The following is an 18,704-nucleotide window of genomic DNA, read 5'->3' as shown; positions in this document are numbered from 1 at the left end:
AGGAAATGTCAACAAACATCACCATTTGTAGCCAAGTTCATTTTTCTAGAGAAGCACACAAGGATGCTATTCACACATGCAAACACCTGGTTATGAAGAATTATTACCTTGTTTGGAAACACGTGAGGGTTGGTAACAGGAAGGGCATCCTGTCATAAATAATTTGCCTCAGCAAATTCCATCAGACCCATGCAATCACGCAAAAGTGGACATTAAACGAAACCACACACACAAACATTCAAACATATGGTGAGCCTTATACAGTTTCCATCTACCAAATTCACTCACTAAGTATTGGTCAGCTCAGAGCTATAATAGAAGACACCCAAGTCTCATCCTGTGGGACTGAACTCAAACCACATGGCTAAAAAGTAAATTTCTTAACACAACAGTCGGGCCTTATTATTATTTGAGGGAATATTAATCCTAACTTACAGGGTAAAAAATTCAATTTAGAAATACTAAATCAAAGTTCACGCAATATAATATATATATATATATAAAAAATTAGAAAGAACCACCTTTTATCAATTCAAAATGAACTATTAAATTACACCATTTGAAAATTACATATAATAGAAATATTAAAATTAAAATAACAATAAAATACCAATGATTAAGTAAATTGCAAAATAATAATAAAAACGTATATAATTTGTACCAATTATATACATTTTTATCATTTTTTTGCAATTTACTTAATCATTGGTATTGATATTTTAATTTTAATATTTCTAATTATATGAAAATTACATATAATAGAAATATTAAAATTAAAAGATCAATAAAATACCATTAGTTGGTGATGATGGTGACAGAGAGAGAGAGAGGTACATACACAGAGGTCTTTCACATAGTTACTGTCTATCAGATTCACTCACAAAACATTTGTCAGATTGGGGATATAGAAGACAACACTTGCCGTAGGTGCCACACACTGTAACAGATGTCAACCACATGGTTTCAACACAGCTTGTTGAAGCACACAGTCAAGCCTGAACTCATTAGTTTACTTTGTAAATAATTATTTTTTCTTATGCCACATGATGTATATCATACATATTTATTTAGTGATTCATATAGCAAGTATTGGAGGTGGTGGTGGCATTGGCAATGACGACAACAATCATCATTACCATCATCATCATTATTGCCTTCTTTTCATATAGCTTGTGGGTCTAACTTTAGTTCTCAGTTACAACTGTTTCATACAACATCATTATCATTTAACATTCGCTTTCCATACTTGGCATTGGTTAGATGGTTTGCCTGGAACTGATAAGCCAGACAGCTGCTCCAGGTTCCTGTTTGATTTGTGGCATGGTTTCTACATCTGGTTGCTCTTCCTAATGCCAACCATTTCAATAGCTTAATGAGTGCTCTTACGTGCCACCAGCATGGGTGCTGTTTACATGACACCTGCAATGACCACAATTACGACTGCGATTTCACTTGGTTTGACAGGCCTTTTCAACACAGCATTGCCAAAGGTCTCAGCCACTTATCATCACATTGTCAATAACCTCGGAAATGCATGAATATCACACACTCACATTTTAACATATATGAAACGATACATCATCATCATGCATCCATTTTCTATGCTGGCATGAATTAGACAGTTTGACTGGAACTGATAAGCCAGAGAACTGTACCAGGCTCCAGTCTAGTTTAGCCTAGTTTCTACGGCTGGATGCCCTTTCTAATTGCCAACCATTCCAAGAGTGTAGTGGGTACCTTTTATATGTTACTGGGATGGATGCCTTTTATGTGTCACTGGCACATAAAAGGCTACATGCACAATAATAAGCATTTTTTTTTTGTCATTTATAATCTCTTTGTGAGATTGATTAAAGATTAAATCTAGTATGTCTCGGACTACATGATCCAATGTGTCTTTTCTGTATTAAGATGTGTGTGGTTTGAGAGAAATTTGGTTGCTATTTCTTGCAGGCCAAGCAATGACTAGGAGGCTCCTTTGATTGAATGTATTATTGTTGTTGTTTTCTCAGTGAACTGAATCAACAACCTTGATTTCAATACCCAGTTTGAGTCACATCATCCTATTTAATAACTATCCTTTTTAGCAGAAATCAATATTATTGACAAATTGGCAGAATCTTTAGAACATCAGACAACATAGCTTGTGTTTGTTTCAGTTCTTTATATTCTGCTATGGTCAACTTTTCTTACAACCTCCTGGGTTGATAAAACAAAATACCACTCAAACGCAAAATAAAATACAAGTCAAATTTGGAGAGAGGGAAGCAGTCGCTATAATGAACTGTTCTCCTCTCCACTAAATTTGTGAATTGTACCTTATGTTAGAAATTATCATTATTACCTTCGCTAAGGCGGAATTATTGTTTTCCATTGCATGCGTTTGTTTGTCCATGAACAAGATATCTCAAGAGCTGTTGGATGGATTCACATGAAACTTTCAGGGATGTTTGGTTTTGTGATTGGCATGAACTGATTAGAATTTGTGATCAATTCGGTACTGGACAATTTTTCGGTACTGGGCTTATTTTTCCTGTTTTTACTTAATTATTTTGAGAGCAGTCGGGTTCATTTTTAGTATTCTCATTTGTGAGAGCAGTCAAGTTTATTTCAGATATTCTCATTTTTAAAAATTATCTCTGACTAATCGTTGAGAAGACATTGTGTTGCCTTGGCGGAGGTTTGTGCTCTCTGAGTGCTCTTGTTGTTATTATTTTTGCTAAGACAATAAAAGAATTAATTATTAAAAAAATAAAAGAATTAATTATTTTTGCTAAGACAGTGAGCTGCCAGAATCATTAGCATGCTGGACAGAATGCTTAGCGGTATTTCGCCCGTCACTACATTCTGAGTTCAAATTCCACCAAGGTTTACTTTACCTTTCATTCTTTCATGTTGATGAAATAAGTACCAGTTACACACTGGTGTCGATGTAATTGACTATCCCCTCCCCCTAATTTCAGGCCTTGTGCCTATACTAGAAAGGATTATTTTTATTATTGCTGACTAAGTTGTTAGCACCCTGGACAAAATGCTTAGCAGTATTTCACCTGCCACTACGTTCTGAGTTCAAATTCCACCAAGGTCAACTTTACTTTTCATTCTTTCAGGGTCGATAAATTAAGTATCATTGAAACACTGGGGTTGATGTAATCAACTAGTCCCCCCTCCCCTCAGATTTCAGGCCATTATTAAGGTAGCAAGCTTGCAGAATCGTTAGCATGCCAGACAAAATGCTTAGTGGCTTTTCTTCCATTGTACTGGGAGTCAATATAATCGACTAGCCCCCTCCCCCAAAATTCCAGGCCTTATGCCTGTAGTAGAAAGGATTATTGTGATTAATATGATTAAGGCAGCAAGTTGGTAGTCGTTAGCTCGCTGGATGAAATGCTTAGCAGTATTTCGCCCATTGCTACGTTCTGAGTTCAAATTCTGCCGAGATCAACTTTACCTTTCATCCTTTCGGGGTCAATAAACTAAGTACTAGTGAAATACTGGGGTCAATGTAATCGACTAGTCCCTCCCAGCAAATTTCAAGCCATGTGCCTTTAGTAGAAAGGATTATTATTATTATTATTATTATTGATCTGGCACAATTGTTAGCACATTGGATAGAATACTTAGCAGCATTTCTTCTGCCATTCTGAGTCCTAATTGTTCCAGGATCAACTTTGCTTTTCATCTTTCAGGGGTTAATAAAATAAGTACCAGTGGTGCACTGGGGTTGATATAATCATCTACCCTGTGTGTCCATCCCCCCACCCACCCACCGCCAAGTTTCAGGTCTTGTACCTATAGTAGAAAGGATAATTACTATTACTGAGCTGGCAGAATTATTAGCACATCAGACAAAATATTTAGTGGCATTTCTTCTAGCTAATTATGTTCTGTGTTCAAGTTTTGGCTCAGTCAACTTTGTTTTTCATCCTTTCAAAATAAGTACTAGTTGAACACTGCTGTCCTTGTAATCAAATAGTCCTCTTCTCCCCAAAAGAAATTGCTGGCCTTGTGTCCAAATTTGTAAACATTATTATCATCATCATGGCTGTGGATTGGCAGAATCATTAGAGTTAGATGAATGCTTTGTAAATATTTCTTTCAACACTGTATATTCCAAGTTCAAATTCCACTGATCTCAATTTTGATTTTCTTCCCTCCATGGGGCTAAAATGAAGAACTAGTCAAGTCCTAAGGTAGCAATTTTGAGGAGAGAAGTTTAGTCAGTATTATTGATTTTCAACCTTCATTCAAAATTGCTGCCCTTGTGCCTAAATTAGAAATAATTATTCATATTATTGATGTTGTTCTGTTATAGTTGTTTGTTCATTGGATTTTGTATACTATTAACTTCGTCAGCTGTTTTTCTATTCGCATTGTTGCTAATTCAAAAGTACATACTAAATTATTCAACAGTAATTCATCTGTAGATAATTAGAAAGTATATAAACTGATACATTGGTAGAAACACTAACTAGGTTGAACTAAAAAGATTTCTATTTAATTATCATTGCGAATGGATTTGAGCGAGATGTAATATTAATTACATTTATAACATAGCAAAATATAGAACAGGATTTTTTTTTTTTACCCTTTCTTGAAATCACTTGACAGGCTTGATTTTTGTATCAAAGATCTCAAAGCTTGCCAATTTGTAGCTAAAAAGTTTGCAAGCCTGTTTAACAGTGAAAGAAGCCCATTTTAAACGTTTGGTGGAATATAGTAAATTTTGATGTCATCCCCCCCCTCATTTTTATATTCAATTTTTCCAAGCTGGCATGAATGAAATTAGTTTTTAATTAATAAAAATTAGAATGTCAAATTTACAGAGTCATTGGGACGACTGATAATATTCATTCTAGCACTCTGTGCGCTACATTCAAATCTCATTAAGGCCAATTTTGCCTTTCATCTTTTTGAGGTTGATGAAGTACCAGTCCAAAGCAGTAAATTATCAGAACTATTAGAGCATCAAATGAGATACTTTATGGTATCCATTCTGGCTCTTGGTATTCTGTCAGTGTTTAGGCCCAGGTGAGTTCTGATTGAATAGACCTATGATCAAGAGCATTCCAGCCATGACACACCATCCTATTTTCAGGCACTATATCTAGGACTACATTGCCCAATGTGTCCTTCATTTTCTGAAGGTGGTAGGATGTGTTTTGAGGGGAATTTGACTGTTCTCTATTAGCTCAGTAACCATGTAGTAGGTTTTTTTTTTCTGTTCAAATAAGCATGATGTATATTTTGGAGTTGACTCAATCTTCTAATTATTTTTTTACAAACATGAAACACTCTTATGCCTGGTTAAAACAAAATAATTATTAGCAACACACTAATGTAAGTATAGCTGTGTGGTTAAACAGTTTGCTTTGTAATCACATGGTTCTAAGTTCAATCCCATAGTGTAGCACCTTGGATATATGTCTGCTTTTGTAACCATGTATTTATCATTACTTTGTGAGTGGAATCTGATTGACGGACACTATTGCGAATCCCTTACATCATCATCACCACCACCTGTCTGTTTTCCATACTGGATTGGGTTTTACAGTTTGACAGGAGCTAACCAGCCAGGGAGCCATCTAAAATCTGCTTGTCTGCTGTAGCATGATTTCTACAGATGGATATCCTTCCTAACTCCAACCACTTTACAGAGTGTGCTGGATCCTTTTTATATGCCACCAGCACCTGTAATTGGGGCAAGCCTGCATGTATAGATGACAGCAAATTTACTTAGCTTGAAACATCTCAAATACAGCAAATCACAATAATTCCCAGTCCCTTGTCATTTTTTCAGTGAGGCCCAATGTTCAAAGATCTTTTCTCACCATTTCATCTCACATTTCCTGGGTCTACCCCTCCCACCAGTTCCCTCCACAATTAGAGCATTAATCATGGTGAATACCATTGTATGTGTATATATATATATTGGGTTGGCAACTAAGTTCCCGTTTTTTTTAAATGTTGGAATTTATTGCGTTTTTAAATTTTTGGAATCTATTTTTTTTGAGAATTCTATTTTTGAATCATTTTGGAATCTTTGGGGGGTTTTTTTCTAGTTAATTTTTGTTTATTTTCAGATCTTTAAAATGGAATGTCAAGTTAACAAAAACAGGCATTTTCAACACCACCTTCTTTTTGCTTTTAATCAAGGTTCTAAGGCCACAAAAGCTGCTTGCAACATTTGTGCTGTGTATGGAGAGGGTACCATAGCTGAAAGAACTGCTCGTGATTGGTATGCCAAATTCAAAAATGGAAATTTTGACCTCAAAGACACACCTCGTTCTGGCCGTCCAGTTCAATGAAGAGCAATTAAGCCAACTTTTGCACGAAAATTCTCGTCAAACAAGGGAAATGGCAGAGAAAATGGAATGTTCCCACACTGCTATAGAGAAGCATCTCCACTCGATGGGAAAGGTTCACAAATATGGAGCATGGATTCCGCATGCTTTAAGTGACAACAACAAAAATCAACAAGCCACAATCTCCACTGGTTTGCTTGCTCGTCGCCACTCAACTCATGGATACAAGCAACTATTTCTTTACCAAATCGTTACTGGCAACGAAAAATGGTGCCTGTACATCAATATGAAGCAGTATAAGGAATGGCTTAGCCCCGATAAACAAACAACACTGCATGTGAAACAAGATCATCATCATCATCGTTTAACATCCACTTTCCATGCTAGCATGGATTGGACGATTTGACTGAGGTCTGGCAAACTAGATGGCTGCACCAATCTGATCTGGCAGAGTTTCTACAGCTTGATGCCCTTCCTAACGCCAACCACTCCGAGAGTGTAGTGGGTGCTTTTACGTGCCACCAGGATGAAGGCCAGTCAGGCAGTACTGGCAACGGCCACACTCAAATGGTGCTTTTTATGTGCCACCTTCACAGGAGCCAGTCCAGCAGCACTCATCCACATAAAATAATGTTGTGCATATGGTGGGGCTGGAAAGGGATTATCCATTATGAATTGCTTGAACGGAACCAAACAGTCAACACGGAACTCTATGGAACAGATGGAACAACTCAACACGACTATTCAAGAGAAAAGACCTAATCATCAGCATGGAGTTCTTCTGCTGCATGACAAAACCCACCCTCATATCACCAATATGACCAAGGAAGCCATTCAAACGCATGGCTGGGAAGTGCTGCCACACCCGCTGTACTCTCCTGATTTGGCACCAATGGATTTCCACCTATTTCGATCTCTTTCAAATGCTCTGCGTGGAGTTTCGTTCAATACTGATGCAGAATTGAGAGCCTGGTTGGATCAATTTTTCGAGTCGAAATCGGATGGTTTCTACCAATGAGGTATTGAAAATTCTTGTTGATCATTGGGAAGAAGCTGTAAACAACAAGGGTGATTACATTATTGATTAATTAGTTGTTATTTTTTATTAAACCTTTTAAAAAATTTAAATTTAAAAACAGCAAAAACTTAGTTGCCAACCTAATATATGTATGTATGTGTATATATACATATATATATATATGTATGTGTATATATACATATATATATATATATATGTATGTGTATATATACATATATATATATATGTATGTGTATATATACATATATATATGTATGTATGCGTGTGTGTGTATATATATATATATCATCATCGTTTAACGTCCGCTTTCCGCGCTAGCACGGGTTGGACGGTTCGACCGGGTCTGGGAAGCCAGGGGCCGCTCCAGGCTCCAGTCTGAATCTGGCAGAGTTTCTACGGCTGGATGCCCTTCCTAACGCCAACCACTCCGTGAGTGGATTGGGTGCTTTTTACGTGCCACCAGCACAGGGGCCGGAGGGTCCGGCATCGGTCACGATCGGTTCGAGCATTTTAACGTGTCAGCGGCACGGGGGCAACGAGGTCCGGGGTACTTTGGGGATCGGGGTACTTTGGGGATCCAGGGTACTTTGGGGATCCGGGGTACTTAGAATGGGTAGGGGGTATGTGGAATTGCTGCAGAAAGCAGCCCGGGTCTTTGTAGTCACAGCATATCTCCAGAGATCTCGGTCCTTCGCCATTGCCTCAGTGAGGCCCAATGCTCTGAGGTCATGCTTGACCACCTCATCCCATGTCTTCCTGGGTCTACCTCTCCCCCTGATACCTTCAACTGTTTGGGAGTGGCACTTCTTCACACATCTCTCTTCATCCATCCGCAGCACATGACCATACCATCGCAAGCGTCGCTCTTGCACACCACATCTGATGCTTCTTATATCCAGCATTTCTCTCAGGATGCTTACACTCTGTCTTGCGTGCACACTGACACTACACATCCAGCGGATCATGCTAGCTTCATTTCTTTCAAGTCTACGCATGTCTTCTGCAGTCACAGCCCAAGTTTCATTACCGTGAAGCATGGCAGTTCGCACACATGCATCATACAATCTACCTTTTGCTCTGAGGGAGAGACCTTTTGTTGCCAGTAGGGGTAGGAGCTTTCTGAACTTTGCCCAGGCTATTCGTATTCTAGTGGTGATACTCTCTGTGCATCCACCTCCGCTACTAACTTGGTCACCCAGGTAGCGGAAACTATCAACTACTTCTAGTTTCTCTCCCTGGAGTGTGATGGAATCTGTTTTCTGAATGTCTGTTGTGTCTATTGTCCCTGTGCATCTGCCACACATGAAAGCTATCTTATCTGTTAATTTCCCTTTAATGTTGCTGCACCTCTTATGTGTCCATAACTTACATTGGGTGCATCTTATGGAGTTTCTACCTGTACCTTTCCTACAGGTTGAGCAGGGCCACCTACCCGAGGGGATGTGTGCTGAGTACCTCTTGCTGCTTACTAATACTTTGGTCTTTGCTACATTTATTCTAAGGCTATTGATTCCAACCCTTGCTTCCACACCCGAAATTTCTCTTCTAGTTCCGGTAGTGATTCTGCTATGAGAGCTAGGTCATCGGCATAGAGGAGCTCCCAGGGGCATCCCGTTTTGAATTCCTCTGTTATTGCCTGAAGGACTATGATGAATAAAAGGGGACTGAGGGCTGAGCCCTGGTGCACACCTACTTCTACCCATATATATATATATATCATCATCATTATCATCGTTTAATGTCCGTTTTCCATGCTAGCACGGGTTGGACGGTTCGACCGGGGTCTGGGAAGCCAGGAGGCTGCACCAGGCTCCAGTCTGATCTGGCTGTGTTTCTACAGCTGGATGCCCTTCCTAATGCCAACCACTCCGTGAGTGTAGAGGGTGCTTTTTACGTGCCACCGGCAGGCTGGCAGTGGCCACGATCGGTTGGTGCTTTTTACATGCCACCAGCACAGAAGCTAGTCAAATCGGCGCTGGCATCGGCCACGTTTGGATGGTGCTTTTTACGTGCCACCGGCACAGGTATCACAACTACTATTTCCATTTGATATTTATTTCAATGTTCATGTACTTGACTCAATAGGTCTCCTCTAGCACAGCAGGTCATTCTGCAATCCAAGGTACTTTGAATGGGCTGGGGCTATGCAAAACTGGTGCAGGAAGCAGCCCGTGTCTTTGCAGTCACAGCATATCTCCAGAGATCTCGGTCCTTCGTCATTGCCTCTGTGAGGCCCAACCCTCGGAGGTCATGCTTAACTACCTCATCCCATGTCTTCCTGGGTCTACCTCTCCCCCTGATACCTTCAACTGTTTGGGAGTGGCACTTCTTCACACATCTCTCTTCATCCATCCGCAGCACATGACCATACCATCGCAAGCGTCGCTCTTGCACACCACATCTGATGCTTCTTATATCCAGCATTTCTCTCAGGATGCTTACACTCTGTCTTGCGTGCACACTGACACTACACATCCAGCGGATCATGCTAGCTTCATTTCTTTCAAGTCTACGCATGTCTTCTGCAGTCACAGCCCAAGTTTCATTACCGTGAAGCATGGCAGTTCGCACACATGCATCATACAATCTACCTTTTGCTCTGAGGGAGAGACCTTTTGTTGCCAGTAGGGGTAGGAGCTTTCTGAACTTTGCCCAGGCTATTCGTATTCTAGTGGTGATACTCTCTGTGCATCCACCTCCGCTACTAACTTGGTCACCCAGGTAGCGGAAACTATCAACTACTTCTAGTTTCTCTCCCTGGAGTGTGATGGAATCTGTTTTCTGAATGTCTGTTGTGTCTATTGTCCCTGTGCATCTGCCACACATGAAAGCTATCTTATCTGTTAATTTCCCTTTAATGTTGCTGCACCTCTTATGTGTCCATAACTTACATTGGGTGCATCTTATGGAGTTTCTACCTGTACCTTTCCTACAGGTTGAGCAGGGCCACCTACCCGAGGGGATGTGTGCTGAGTACCTCTTGCTGCTTACTAATACTTTGGTCTTTGCTACATTTATTCTAAGGCTATTGATTCCAACCCTTGCTTCCACACCCGAAATTTCTCTTCTAGTTCCGGTAGTGATTCTGCTATGAGAGCTAGGTCATCGGCATAGAGGAGCTCCCAGGGGCATCCCGTTTTGAATTCCTCTGTTATTGCCTGAAGGACTATGATGAATAAAAGGGGACTGAGGGCTGAGCCCTGGTGCACACCTACTTCTACCCATATATATATATATCATCATCATTATCATCGTTTAATGTCCGTTTTCCATGCTAGCACGGGTTGGACGGTTCGACCGGGGTCTGGGAAGCCAGGAGGCTGCACCAGGCTCCAGTCTGATCTGGCTGTGTTTCTACAGCTGGATGCCCTTCCTAATGCCAACCACTCCGTGAGTGTAGAGGGTGCTTTTTACGTGCCACCGGCAGGCTGGCAGTGGCCACGATCGGTTGGTGCTTTTTACATGCCACCAGCACAGAAGCTAGTCAAATCGGCGCTGGCATCGGCCACGTTTGGATGGTGCTTTTTACGTGCCACCGGCACAGGTATCACAACTACTATTTCCATTTGATATTTATTTCAATGTTCATGTACTTGACTCAATAGGTCTCCTCTAGCACAGCAGGTCATTCTGCAATCCAAGGTACTTTGAATGGGCTGGGGCTATGCAAAACTGGTGCAGGAAGCAGCCCGTGTCTTTGCAGTCACAGCATATCTCCAGAGATCTCGGTCCTTCGTCATTGCCTCTGTGAGGCCCAACCCTCGGAGGTCATGCTTAACTACCTCATCCCATGTCTTCCTGGGTCTACCTCTCCCCCTGATACCTTCAACTGTTTGGGAGCAGCACTTCTTCACACATCTCTCCTCATCCATCTGCAGTACATGGCCATACCATCGCAAGTGTCTCTCTTGCACACCACATCTGATGCTTCTTATGTCCAGCATTTTCTCTCAGGGTGCTTACACTCTGTCGTGCATGCACACTGACATTACACATCCAGTGGATCATGTTAGCTTCATTTCTTTCAAGTCTACGCATGTCCTCTGCAGTCACAGCCCATGTTTCACTACCGCGAAGCATGGCGGTTCGCACACATGCATCATATATATATATATATTTGTATGTGTATATATGTGTGTGTGTATATATATATATATTTGTATACAGGGATGAAGTAGAAATAGTGTGTTGAGTTGCAAACCTTTATGCTAAAAGTAAAAATTTAGTCTTTTGATAAATAGAACTTGATCAAATGAATTTTAGACTGAAATAAACACTGAAGGTTGATGCAGTCAAATTATTGCTAAATGAATTTATTGCTAAACATATTTTTGAATTAACAATGTGAATAGACAAATGGGAGATGAAGATAATGATACAGAAAATCCAATACACAGGGGATGATAATGACAAGAACAACAGCAATAAGAATAATTGTACAGATGACTTCTCAATATCTTTTTCCAACCAATATGTGTGTATTATCTAATAAGGTCCTCAATACATGATCACCTGATTTATGTAAAACATATTTGTTTTATTTTTGGTTTTGTTCATTTTTATCTGTATAGGTAGTCTATGGACAGTTCAGCTATGTTTGGAACCATTAGTGGAAATGATTCCCAATAAGGTAAGAGTAAAAGTTTATTATGTTAATTTATTTGTTTGTGACGAGTTATTTTCTGAAGTTGAACTTGATTTTCTACTGTTATTTTTTTTTCCCCCTGCCATGTTTTGTGATTTTTTTTTCCCATGTATTTCATTTATTTTTGAGTCGTCTTCTAGTGTTGTGTTATTCTGTTTATGCTTGCAAATGTGTATACATGTATGTGTTTGCACAGCTAAACCATTAGATTTAAAACCATAATGGTACCTTCTAAAACAACCAGGCCTGTCTAAGTAACTTGAACTTGTTTAATTTACATTGTTAAAACCTGTCCAGCCCTTGCCAACATGGAAAATGGACATTAAATGATGATGATGATATACGTGAAACAGAGATTTCATGCAGATAATTATTGATTCGGCACTGATAATGTGACTAAAAACTTGGTTTTTGGATTTTGTTTGTGCCATAATCTCGTTAATTTCCCTTCGAGCCATCTTTTAACTGTAGTTAGAAGACGTGTTGTGTAAAAGAAAAGAAATATTGAAGGAGAATAATGCTGGAATAAAAATATTTGAGTAGAGTATAAGCATAGCTAAATGGTCTAGAAATTTGCTTTGCTATTATGGGATTCCATTCTGAATCCCTCTTCCTGGAATGTTGGGCAAGTGTCTGTTATTGACAAGGTTTGAGTGCAACTGGTTAGGTAAAAAATTATGTGGAAACCCATTGGATGTAGTGTATCTGTGATTCAAGGGGTCCAGTTTTGTCTCACACAGTTATGCCAGTCCACCTGTGACCACCTTTTAATGATCACCCCACCACCTGCCAAAAAAAAACTATGCATTTTGAAATGTTTATATTTAAATTTAAACCTTTTGCTTTAATTTTATGTAAGAACCTTCAGTTAAATTGCAGTGGACATCATTATCTTACTTCCACTTTCCAGGCTGGTATGAGTTGGACAGATTGCCACAGTCCAAGTCAGTTCTTACTGGGAGCACTGCACTCATGAACAAGCTAGAGAATTATATGTTTCGTTTTTGATTTAGTTTCTACAGTTAGACATTCTTAGAGCATCCTAAGTGCATTTTAACATAGGACCAGTGCTTGAGAAGTTGTCATGACCCTAGTGAAATAAGACTACAGGATTCTCTCAATCATATACCATTTTTCACTTTCACCAACCACTTTACATTGTACTGAGTGTATTTTTATCATGGCACCAGCACAAGTGGAGTTGTCATGTCTCTCCACCGAAACCAGTTTGAAAGGACTTCTCCATCGTATACTTTCTCCTTTTGTCCACCAATTGTTTAGACTGTACTGTTTGTATTTTATCACCAGCTTAACCCTTTTAATACTGACCTACTGGAAACTGATCTTACTTCTTATGTTACAAACTTGTTACTATAAAGTGATATAAATTTTATCATTTCATATCAGTTAATATTCCAAATTCCATCTTAATAATGACTAAGTCAAGTTACTAAATTCTTCATTAAGTTCAAAATTAATAGAAGTAAAGTATATTTCAATAGAAACACAGTAAAAAATGGGTTAAAAAAGAAGTTATTTTACTAACACCCTTTAACCCTTTAGCATTTAACCCAGTTGTACCCAAATATTCTATTTGCTTTATGTTCAAACCAGCCAGATCTGCCCCCTCACACCTACCCTACAATGTCATCCTAAAAATAAGCAATCGTATCATCAAAATCTCAAAGCTATAAGATAATGTGTGATTAATTCAAAACAATGTGAATAAAAAAGCATTACATTAAACAGACTAATGAATGCTAGAGGACTAAATCTTGATTATTAAAGAATAATTAATTTTAAAAAAAACATGGATAGTGTATTTATTAGAAATAATAGCAATTAAAGTATTATGGATGCTCATATCTGTGGAATACTCAACCATTTGCACATGCTTCATTGAGTAGATAGTTTCGCTGATTGAGCAACTCATCATTGCCACTGACAGAGGGCTGACTTCAGAATAGAAGTCAGACTTTAGAATAGAAAACATTGCAAATTTGAGATGTCAACCGCCTCAGTCAACAGTTTTGACAATTATTTTCTGCACTATTTCTCTCAGTTTGCTTTTGATAAAAACATGGTTTAAATTTTGTCGTGAAGTTTTTGTTTATCACTCTAAAAATATTTTCACAAAATTCATTGTGTAATAGCAGCTCATTAAAAGCATTTAAGTGTACCTGAAAACTATACCTGCCCATTCTTACAAAACAACCTGGTAAATCTGGTTGTATCTTAAACTTTGGTGTATATTAAAATACCCACAAATAAGTTGACTTGTTTGAATGTAGTTAGTAAGTGTAAACAACCTATAAATTGGGTTTATGACCCAGTAGTTTTATTTGTTTTCATCTCTGAGAGCTGGCATATATTGGATATTGGTACAAGTAAAAAATATTTTTATATCATATTTGTTTGCCACAGGATAGTAGTGGGAGGGAGTCAATATATAAATGATAGTAACAAAAATGTAAAGATGGCTGTTGAATTGGAACATTTAAGTGATATGCTTACTAAATGTCTCTCTATATTTTTGTAATTCCAGTTGAAACTGATAGAGTTCTTAGTGTTGCGGAAAGACAGCAAATTGGTATTATTGTCAGTATGTCGACAAATGTTAATTCCTGGCCACCAAGCCACTCTTGTCACAATCGCACAAATCTATGATATGCTAAATGATGTTTATAAAAATTATCAAGAAGCTGAAACACAATATCTTGTACATGTAAGTAAACATTTTTCTTCAGCTGCAGTTGTAATTTTGCATTGTCAATCAAGTGTACATTTAATTTAAAGAAAATTGATTCTATTTTTATATACTAGCTTTGGTTGGATAGTTTTTGTGATTATTCATGTTTAAATAAATTATTGGAGATAACATATGACTTGACTGACTTGACAGCATTCACCCGGGGTGGGTTGAGCTGGCTTCATTCATCCTCAATGCTGCATCTCTCACAAACGCTGACCAGGCCTGGCGATTTGAGGCTAACGACCACGTGATCTCCAACCACTCCTTATTCCAGCGGCAAATGCGTAGATATGGAGGCTTAGGTTGGGTTCCAGATCAGCCTTGATTGTCATCAGCCAGGTTTATCATTGTCCACCACATCGCTTTCGCCAACTCTGAAGGGGAGCTGGGGCAATTGCTTCGTAGATGAATTCTCCTGGTTGACAACGGAGGGCATGACCCAGCCAACGCAGACATCTCGTTAGGATGACTTGTCAGAGGGAGGTGATTCTGCACTGGTGTCGCACCGAATTGTTGGAGACAAAGTGATGCCATCGAACACAAAGGATGTGGCGTAGACAGAGGTGATCAAAGGATTCTAGTCGCTTAATATCTTCCACCCTCATTGGCCATGACAAACTGCCATGACTCGCGGCAGCGAGATAACGTATGTGTTTGAATAATTTTTATTTACATATGCAGTGGTGTGAAACAATTCTAACATGTCAAGCCTGTGACTGTAATTCAATTGTTGATTGTAATTTTTTCCATTAAACCATAAACAGACTTTGGAAAGATGTAAACATGTCCTTACCCATACTATCTTGGAGTTATATTTGTTATATGATTTTTCTGGGGAAGAAACACTCTCACACACACACACACACACACACACACACACACTGCAAGACATAAGTGTGTGTCTGTGTATGGGCAAACACATTACAAAAATCATAAACTGTTAGAACTGACTGACAGTGTTGCTTCAGGTCAGATTGACTTCACTTGGAAGCCTGTTTAGTTACACTTACTGCCTGTTGTTCGTCTCTGTGAATTTTGACATGTGATTTCCTGAACAGAATCTAGAAGTGGAGCCTTCAATCAGAATAAGCTAAAATAAAAATGTTTGCAAACAAGTGATAACAGGAAATAATATTTGTTTTTATTGGAAACTAGAGCAATGGTTTAGTTGGTTATAGTAGAGTAAAATGTATACTCATAGGATTTATCCAAGACATATTGTGGCATAGTTGTGTGTGTATAAGCTTGTAAGTGCTGAGTTATTGTTGTTTAACCCAAAGTCGTCTCTGATCAGACACATCTATAATCAAAAATATTCTATCCATGAACATCCAATCTTTTTGTCTCAGACATAGTGTATCAAGGACTACATTATGTAATGTATTCTTCTTTTTCTAAGATAGACTTAAGTTTCAGAATTGACTGCCATTTCTCACAGGCTTAATGATCACTTAATGATTCCTTCATTAACTTAGGTTCTAGATTATTTGCATAGTTGTGAACTTAATCTTTGGGAAATGTTGATTCTAAGATTCTAACAAAGGAATTTTTTTTTCATGTGATTACATAATTGAAAAGTATATTGGATATTTTTTTAAATATTAAAAAAGAATGTACTAAGTTGGTGTGGCAGTTTGTTAGCTTATAGTTTTTTTCTTCTTTTTTTCTCATGTTTAGTCCGTTGATATCTCCAGCCGGCCTGATCCATATCAACGTTCAAACAAAGTGATATTAGACCAATCTGATATGTATACACATGTTTTTTCAGTCTTTGAAAATGCCAAGGTTAGTAAATATTTTTTCAGTTTCTCTCTCGTAATAAATGCACAAATTATATTTTTCTCATATTGAAATAGATTACAAAATGCAATAGGAACCAAAATGATGGGTTGGACAGTTTGACCAGTGTCTGGGAAGCCAGGAGGCTGCACCAGGCTCCAGTCTGATCTGGCAGTGTTTCTACAGCTGGATGCCTTTCCTAACCCCAACCACTCCATGAGTATAGTGGGTGCTTTTTACGTACTACCGGCACAGGTGCCAGGGGAGGCTGTCAACAGTCATGATCAGTTGGTGCTGTTTACGTGCCACCGGCATGGAAGCCAGTCAAGGCAGCGCTGGCATCAGCCACATTCAAATGGTGCTTTTTACGTGCCACTGGCACAGGTATCACAACTACAATTTCCATTTGATTTTTATTTTGATGTTGATGTACTTGACTCAATAGGTCTCCTCAAGCACAGCAGGTCGCCCTACGATCCAAAGTAAGCACAGTAGGCCGTCCTGTGATCTAAGGTACTTTGGATGGGCTGGGGCTGCTATGTGAAGCTGGTGCAGGAAACAGCCATGAACTCACGTTATTTGTCGGGTCTTCGCAGTCACAGCATATGTCCAGAGATCTCAGTCTTTCGGCATTGCCTCTGTGAGGCCCAATGTTCAATGGTCATGCTTGACCACCTCATCCCATGTCTTCCTGGATCTACCTCTACCCTTGATTCCTTCAACTGTTTGGGAGTGGCACTTCACACATCTCTCCTTATCCATCTGTAGTACATGACCATACCTGCACTAACATCTCTCTTGCATGCCACATCCGATGCTTATCATTATCAACCATTGAGTTAAGAGTTAGGAGTCAAATTGTTAGCCTACTAGTAGAGGAGTTATTGTCTATTATACCATCATCAGCACTACGCTGTCTCTTATATAGATACTTAATTCCAGCTAATTCATTTTATGTAGTTAAAAATAAACATCAAATAGAGGTAGATCACACAACTGTTACTGCATAAGTTACTGTTGACATTACAGATATGTGCTCAAATCCTCTTTCAATAGGGAATCAGATGTATCATGCAAGAGAGAAGACAATGCTGATACAAACTTGTGGTTCATATGGAAGACAATAACTGCAGAGTAAAAAAAAATCAGTTGATTTAAGTAGGGAGAATTTTCAAAAGAGAAAGACATGGGAAGAAGTGATGAAAGCTAATCTCATTAGGCTGAACCTTTCAAAGGAGATGAAATACAACAAATGGCAAAACACTATACTAGAGAAAATTTATTGTTGCAAGCATGTAAATGTAGATGTAAAAATGATGATGCTAACTCAATCCATTTAGTTGTAAATAGATATTCAAGGAAGCACAGTTCATTGGTGCAAGAAGCAAGAGATAGCATGTAAATTGATTAGTTGCTTCGTTATTTTTATCATATTGATCTATTCCATAATTACTCACAAAATAGAATATCTTATCTAAGACATGTTACAGAAACAACTAAAAATTCAAAGCAAAATATAGCAATTGATTTTGTTTTGAAAGTACTTTGTTCATATTATCTGCAAGGGTGGTCAAGTGAGGATCTGTTTTAATTGTTGCTGCCATGTGGGTCTATTTAAGAAAAACAAACTTATGTAATTATCTACATGGTGACTCTCTAACACAGCGCTTCTTAAACTATGGGTCGCAAAAATTAAATTCAAACACTTGAATTTCATTTTATATGTTATTTCACAAATGCATATTTAATACCTGGGGTTGCAAAAAATCTTGTGATGAAAAATGGGGTCATGAATGGAAACAGTTTAAGACGTGCTACTTTAATATATAATCCATTCAAATCTGGCCATAGTCAACATTATCTTTCAGTTTTCGAGGATTAATAAAATAAAGAACCAGTTTAGCGCTTGAACCCTTCTCCTAAATTTGAAGCCCTATGTCTGTAGTAGAACTCAATATATACCTCATTTTGCTTTATTTTCCCTACAAAGAGCTTCTAAATGACAAACTGGAAATAGCAGTTAAATGAAAGCAACTACATCGTTTCATGTCCAATTCCATTGTACATCATCTTGATAAGTGTCTTCCATCATAGCTTGAGTCAGTTAAGATCTTGTAGATGAAATCTAGATGGAAAATGGGAGAAACCCATGAGTGAGGCTCCTGTTTTCACTTTCAAGTGGTG

At 38.5% G+C, this 18,704-nt stretch overlaps 1 protein-coding gene across 2 annotated transcripts in view; it reads left to right on the top strand.

The window, feature by feature from the left end:
• Nucleotides 1-18,704, top strand: part of LOC115210329 (regulator of MON1-CCZ1 complex) — a 106,996-nt gene that overhangs the window by 37,473 nt on the left and 50,819 nt on the right. For both annotated transcript variants that reach the window (XM_029778863.2, XM_029778862.2), the window contains 3 exons: nucleotides 11,916-11,974; nucleotides 14,535-14,714; nucleotides 16,419-16,526. In XM_029778863.2, coding sequence (XP_029634723.1) covers nucleotides 11,916-11,974; nucleotides 14,535-14,714; nucleotides 16,419-16,526 — 347 coding nt within the window. The remainder of the gene's footprint in view (nucleotides 1-11,915; nucleotides 11,975-14,534; nucleotides 14,715-16,418; nucleotides 16,527-18,704) is intronic.

This window comes from Octopus sinensis, linkage group LG4, assembly GCF_006345805.1.
Source record: "Octopus sinensis linkage group LG4, ASM634580v1, whole genome shotgun sequence".
In the NCBI taxonomy this organism is placed as follows: Eukaryota; Metazoa; Mollusca; class Cephalopoda; order Octopoda; family Octopodidae; genus Octopus; species Octopus sinensis.
The sequence above is the reverse complement of the archived record's forward strand: the minus strand, read 5'-3'. Positions and strand labels throughout refer to the sequence as shown.